General features: G+C 34.9%; 1 protein-coding gene across 3 annotated transcripts in view; it reads left to right on the top strand.

Moving 5' to 3' along the window:
* Positions 1 to 5,817, top strand: part of LOC107684745 (SUN domain-containing protein 1-like) — a 28,076-nt gene extending 22,259 nt beyond the window's left edge. For 2 of the 3 annotated variants that reach the window (XM_016481089.1, XM_016481090.1), the window contains 6 exons: positions 1,234 to 1,497; positions 1,598 to 1,682; positions 4,036 to 4,151; positions 4,260 to 4,427; positions 4,762 to 4,854; positions 5,173 to 5,816. In XM_016481089.1, the coding sequence (XP_016336575.1) occupies positions 1,234 to 1,497; positions 1,598 to 1,682; positions 4,036 to 4,151; positions 4,260 to 4,427; positions 4,762 to 4,854; positions 5,173 to 5,304 (858 nt within the window). In that variant the 3' untranslated portion in view covers positions 5,305 to 5,816. Of the gene's footprint in view, positions 1 to 1,233; positions 1,498 to 1,597; positions 1,683 to 4,035; positions 4,152 to 4,259; positions 4,428 to 4,761; positions 4,855 to 5,172 lie in introns of all 3 variants that reach the window. The other variant, XM_016481088.1, reaches the window with a different exon arrangement.
* Positions 5,818 to 7,121: the final 1,304 nt, after the last annotated feature.

Here is a 7,121-nt window from a genome sequence, read left to right on the forward strand (position 1 = left end):
AAGCACATTTTACCAATTCCAAACCACATCAATCTTAATAACTACTATTATTTTTGTATTTAATCATTTATAAGTGATATATATAATTGTCCATGAAGGCTGGAAATGAAAAACACCTTATTAAGGTGTGCAGAATTATTAGGCAGGTTCTTTTCTGGATGAAATGAGCCAAAAAAAAAAAAAAAGATATTTCACTCAGACTGAGAAGTCAAAAATGATTACATCCCCATGAGAAATATTAAAAACTAATGCAATACAGAAATTGCTAAGTTAAGACATGACCATTGGTCAGCACAACCTACCTGCAGTCTCCAGAATTACAAGGTGTCAGGTTCTGAGAGACTTTGCTTGGGTAAAAATCCTAAGAAATGACCCTCACTTAATTAGAATAACATGCTGTATTGTGAAATACATGAAGACTATTTTTATAGGCTTTATGGACCGATAAAACCACTATTATTTTGACTTGTTTATTTATTAACGAGTAATGTTTCTTTTGAGTGAATGTGCAAATTTTTTGTTAACAGCTTTTACCATGTTATTTCAACATTTAACCACTTTTTATTCATTTAAAAATTGAGAAATTCTTTCAAATTTAAATCTTGTACAAGAACTACAGCAAAAACCAGTTTGATGCATATTTTATCAATATTTTAGAAATTGTATTTGAATATTGCCAGTACTGAACACAACTGCTCAAAACGGCCTAAATTTATGAAACCTACACATTCAAAACATTATTACTCTGAAATGTATGTAAATGTTAAGTGTAAGTGGTGAAATGTTAAGTAACGTAAGGTCTTTCATGACACTACATATGCTGGGGTGTGAATTTGATAGGTGCTTGATATAAAATAAATGGTGCTTAAAAAGTCCTTGAATCTGGTGTTCATGAAAGAGTGGGAACCCTGTTATAAGCTTATGTACCACCAGGTGAAAACTGGAATGTGTAAATACTCTCCTGTGGCAACAGTCCTGATGTTTGCATCCACATATAAATGCTTAAAATGAGATTACTACTAAATGGAATAGTAAAAAGGCAAGATTTTTTTTTTTTTTTTTTTGCCATCTGTTTGAACAAAATCTTATAACTCCTGGATCTGCTCTTGCAGGTAATATAAATGTTTAAAATGAGATTACTACTAAATGGAATAGTAAAAAGGCAAGATTATTATTTTTTTTTTTGCCATCTGTTTGAACAAAATCTTATAACTCCTGGATCTGCTCTTGCAGGTATCCGAGCAGGTGGAGAAGGAAATCAGGTCTCTGTTTTACGGCAGTGACAAAGCAGAAGAACTGGAGCTTCCTGAATCTCTCCTACAGTGGCTTTCTGATCACTTTGTGAGCACCACTGAACTGCAGGCTTCACTCAGTGCTCTGGAGAGCTGCATTCTGGGTAACCTGTCCCTTCAGGTAGAGGAAGGCCAGTCACCTTCTAAAGAGACAATCACCCAAACTGTACGACAAGCCACAGGGGAGGCAGGCCTCTCTGAGGAAGTAAGCTATTGAGAACTTGTCTGAGTATTTTAAGAAATGAATAACTCTCTATATTTAGATATGTAATGCTACTTCTGTGTTGTTTTTTTTCTCTCCACAGCATGTACAGTTGATTGTCAACAATGCGATGAAGCTCTATTCAGAAGACCGCACTGGTCTGGTGGACTATGCATTGGAATCTGGAGGTATAGTAAAAGTCTTATCTCTGTGGCTCTAGTTTGTCATTTTTACAGTTGTTTGTTTAGCTGTAGGAATGTAAAACACCGAATTAGGGATTGCATGCATACCATCTAGCAATATGTGTTGACAGTGCTCTGTAGATTACTTATAAATTGTAGTCTGTTACTGATTCCAAAGTACATGACAACTTGTATTTAGTAGCGTGATCCACTGCATTACACATTTTATGTAATATAATCAGACTTCTTTTTGATTGCTTTTAAAATACGTTTTACCTATCTTTTTAATCACATTGATTTAGGGTGTATTCACACCTGTCTTATTTGGTTCGATTGAATCGAACTCAAGCCACTTGTGCTTTTAGGGGACACGCTTTTAAAATTCATCTTAACCTACTTTGAGTAGGCCTATTATTCATTTAGTCATTTTTCATCATGCCATTAAATATTTTTAATACGACAGACTTTGCATTTAATGTGAATTTAATAAAAACATTGTAAGTTACTAATTACAACACTTTCGTTGTACTGAAAGAGCAAAGAACATTTTCACTTCAGTGCAGCGAGTTCAAGCACTCTCAAAAACTCCCATTATAATCACTGAAGCTGTTTACACTGTGAAATGCATATCTTACTTGCATTCGTATGCACATCTGCAATTTGTTGTTTCTGATGAGAGAACTTGCTGGAGAATTCAGTCAGTGAGCACGCACAGTGAATAAAACAGCGAATGCCTCTGATTGCTCATTGCATTCATAAGCTCAGACTCGCGTGTGTGTGTGTGTGTGTGTGTGTGTGTGTGTGTGTGAGAGAGATTTTTGGTTATAATGCACAGCGCTGTAAAAACGTGTATGTCTCTGGCTCTGCGCCAGCCAGTGAATGCAGATTTGAATTTAGCAGCTGGTGGGGGGGGGGCAAGCTTGTTGATATGGGGGCACTGGCCCCCCCTCCTCCCCAGAACCGCCCCTACACCCTAGGCTGTAAAATTGTGTGTTGCGCATTTTTCAGTGGAACGTTGTCTGTCTTTGAATCTAATAAAGTCTGTATGCTACATGGAGAAAGCTATAATATAGATAGTGCTTTCTCTTTCCATTTGCGCTGTTTTTTTTTTTTGTTTTTTTTTTTATCGAACTTCAAACTCATCTATGCCACTTTGTTCATTCTTGAAGTAAACTTTTGCCCATTTGGTGATTAAACCGTTTTAGACAGCCGTTTCCCTGCTTTACATGTAAATAAGAAATAACATGAAATTGTGCAATTTAATGTGTTTGGAAAAACAAAAGCCTTCCAAAGACAGTAATACATGGTTAAATAACCCACTGAATGATAATTCAAACAAAAATGAATGTGTGCATTAGTAGTTGATGCAGTGCTGAAATGTTGAAAAGCACTTTTTAGAACTGAATGAATTGAAATGATTTTTGTAAATCCAGTGGTCAAATGCTGTGGCCTCAATTTCCTCTGTCAATTTTCAGGGAAAATGACTAGTTTTTGTGTGAATGTCCACAAACCTGGAAGACTTTCTGAATTTATATATGCAGTAAGCTATTTTAGAAAGGGAATTTTAAAAGATGAAAGAACTAAGGAGAATCAATAAGTTCTGAACTATTTCTGTTGTGTGAATAACATGTAATCGTGTAATTATAAAAAAAGTAACTGTAGTCCGATTACAAATATTTTAAAGTGATATAATTGTAAATCCAGTGGTCAAATGCTGTGTGGCCTCAATTTCCTCTGTCAATTTTCAGGGAAAATTACTAGTTTTTGTGTGAATGTCCACAAACCTGGAAGACTTTCTGAATTTATATATGCAGTATGCTATTTTAGAAAGGGAATTTTAAAAGATGAAAGAACTAAGGAGAATCAATAAGTTCTGAACTATTTCTGTTGTGTGAATAACATGTAATCGTGTAATTATAAAAAAAGTAACTGTAGTCCGATTACAAATATTTTAAAGTGATATAATTTAACTACTAAGTACTTCATTTTTGGAATCTGATTATGTAATCCAGATTACATGTAATCCGTTACTACCCATCACTGTGTGTGGATATTAGATGAGCCCCATAAAAACCTACATACTGTGTATTCTATCATCAAGTAGATGAATTTAAGAAGGGTAGTTTGTGGGCCATGATGTGACTTGAGCATACGTTTTGTTTTTTGCTTGTTTTCCTCTTTCTCTCTCAATGGTGCAATTTTTACCCGGTGCATCTTTTCGGAAAATAGCTTTACTACAATGGCTGTTTGTTTGAACTGGTTTTTCATCTGACTGGGAGAAAAACATGCTGTTTGCATGCCATTTGATACCTGGGTGGTGTATTGTGGTGAATTTGAATGTGTTTCTTTGTGTCTGTAGGAGGCAGCATCATAAGCACACGTTGTTCCGAGTCTTTTGACACCAAAACTGCACTGCTGAGTCTGTTTGGCCTTCCAATGTGGTACTTCTCCCAGTCACCTCGTGTAGTCATACAGGTTTGATAACTTTCACAATTCTGATTTTCATTCATGTACATTTATTTTTAAAGTCGAGCATTAATTTAATGGTCTCTCTCCATTCTTTCTCTTCATTTGTCCCTCCAGCCAGATGTGCATCCTGGGAACTGCTGGGCATTTAAAGGTTCACAAGGTTATCTGGTGATCGGGTTGTCCATGAAGATTGTGCCTACAGCCTTTTCTCTAGATCATGTGCCCAAATCTCTGTCGCCCACCGGAAACATCAGCAGCGCCCCACGAGAGTTCAATGTATTTGTGAGTACACATGGAATTGAAATCGTATCGGGGTTTTCACATTTCTTGACTAAAGAATATATTACCAAGATTTTTTTTTTTATATAATATCATAGAGATTGCACCCTCAAAGAACAGTTTCTAGAAAATAAAATATTGTAGAGTGGAGCAAAAGTCAGTGTTCAGTGCCACATGATCCTTCAGTAATGATGCTGAAAATTCAGATTTGTCATAACTGGAATAAATGTCACAATTTTTAAAAAAGTCCTAATATTTCTAGGTTTTCTAGGTGTCTAATATTTAAGATTTAACTTGGGGTCAAAGTAATTTTTTTTTTTTCTCTGTTCTATGAAAGGGTCTTGATGATGAGCAGCAGGAAGAGGGGCAGTTGCTCGGACAGTTTGTTTATGATGAAGATGGAGATGCTCTTCAGACCTTCTTTGTATCTGTAAGTATCACACGAGCACAATTTTCCTGTGTATTGTGATTTCTGTTGTTTAATGCATTTAATCACACTGTAGCTGCATGAAAATCAAGATGTAACCGACTAATGGCTTTTTGTGAATTGTTTTTTGTTGTTATAAATAAATAACGAAGTCAATACAGGAGAAAAACAATGTAAAAAGGAGAAGGAGGCTTGTCAGTGTGGAAGTTGTAATTGTCATCTACCAGCAGTAGCTAACAGGGTCATGCTAACCAGTAAATATTTATTTGTAATCATTGATTGATTGCCTAATCTTGTAATTCTGTCTCTGTCTTCCTCAAGGAGGAGGTCCCGAGAGGTTTTCAGATCATTGAGATGAAAGTGCTGTCTAACTGGGGTCATCCTGAATACACCTGCGTGTACCGTTTCCGGGTTCACGGGAAGCTTCTTGATGAAGAACTCGCAAGCAGTTAAGACTTTATGAACTCCTGACAGTCTGTCACTCATGCACTGAAAAAAGGAATTGAGCTCTTGAGAATAATGTGCCATGAGTTACACAGTTGGGCCTGAGATGACCTGAGGACATCTGATAAAGGATTGCATGCTGGTACATGTACTGTTAGGCCAGAGGGCCAGATTCAGCACTTGCACTCTTCTGAAGCATCACACAGCATCCACTATTGTCAGTCATCAGGGTTATGCTTTTTTTTTTTTCGTCGTTGTTATTATATAATTTTGTTATCATTATACCCTATTTGGCAGGATTGTCACCAGCAAAAAATGCATTGACAGATTGCTGAACTACAAACAAACCAGTGAAGAATGTATTTTAGACTAAATGTGTATGTTGTAAAAAGTTCCTCAGTTTTGTGCTTTTTTTTTCCCTTTGTTTTTTGCTAGCTAATATGTGCCCTATTTAAGAATGGCTAGAGAAAAATCGCTATTTTTGTGTATTTAAGTTGAAATAAGTGACATTGGATTGTGTATTTTTGTAAATGCTTTTCATGATCTTTAATGCAGAGGATTTTGTAATTGCCATGTCTTCATAGGTTGGCTTTTCAAATAAAATTCAATTTTTTTTATTATTTTAAAGAAGGTGTGAATGGGTTTATTATAGGGCTGGGACGATATGCTAATCTGCTGATTCAATACTATCCCGATACTTGTGTGCCGATTCGATATATATATATATTGTGATAATTGAGTATTGCTATTATATAACTATTGCGATTCGATATTACTATTTATTTAATTTAAAAAAGACATGCTCTCAGTACGCACAACAAACGTGCATTAAAATGTACATGAATTACGCAAACAAGCAAATTATACATTTGAATCAGAAAATATGCACTGTATAAGCACATTAAAAATTAACATTACAATATATGCACATAAAAATGTATTAAAATATGCACTTTGAAAAATATGTACCTAAAAAGCACAGTAGGCCTATAACATTGCACATTTTAAAAATTACAAAAAAGCCCTCCTCTATACATATCCCTATCGACATCCAACAATTACAAAGCAAAAACTGATCACACAAATAAAATACATATAATGGAACATTCTGACAAAAAATGAATAGCATAACTGTAAATAAAGAATAATCAATAGGGGGTTATTATTTGCCTTAAATTATTTAAACACGTTAAGAATTTTGATTTATTTGCACACAGTAATGCGGTAATGTTGACAGCCCTAATTTATATGAATTTTATGTAAGTATTCTGCTATACTGTTGTAAAGATCTCATTGATTAACATTACAAGCTCAGAATTTAATCTTAGTTTTTGGCCATCTAAAAATAACAGCTAGCCTACACCAAATTGCCTATTTGTTGTTCAGTTCATGCCTCTGAATAAAATGAGGGTGTTTTAAGTGTGAGCCCCATATTCTTATAAAAGCCTGATGTATCAAATATGATAAAACATATGCAAACTTTGTATTTTAAAAAAATATTTTCTCTGAATGCTCAAACGGCTCTATTTTTTAAACAGTTTTCTTCTGACAATACTTTCATACGTCAGACTTTACAGGGTTAAAAAGTTCGTGTGACAATACTTCATTTAAACCATTTTATAATTTTTATGCATCTAGTTTTAAGTAACTCTAATTTCAAATATGAAAAATTGGATATAAGTTTTCATAACTTTGTTTAAAATCAAAATATTGACTGCTGTGTGTTTTAGAGACGTAAATTAAATCCGCTCCAGTCCATCAGGAGGCAGCAGGGAGTGTTTATTGTTTGGGACGGGACTGTGTGTGTGTGTGTGTGTGTGTGTGTG

The sequence above is a fragment of the Sinocyclocheilus anshuiensis genome, unplaced genomic scaffold (assembly GCF_001515605.1).
Source record: "Sinocyclocheilus anshuiensis isolate Anshui unplaced genomic scaffold, SAMN03320099.WGS_v1.1 scaffold537, whole genome shotgun sequence".
NCBI classification, from domain to species: domain Eukaryota; kingdom Metazoa; phylum Chordata; class Actinopteri; order Cypriniformes; family Cyprinidae; genus Sinocyclocheilus; species Sinocyclocheilus anshuiensis.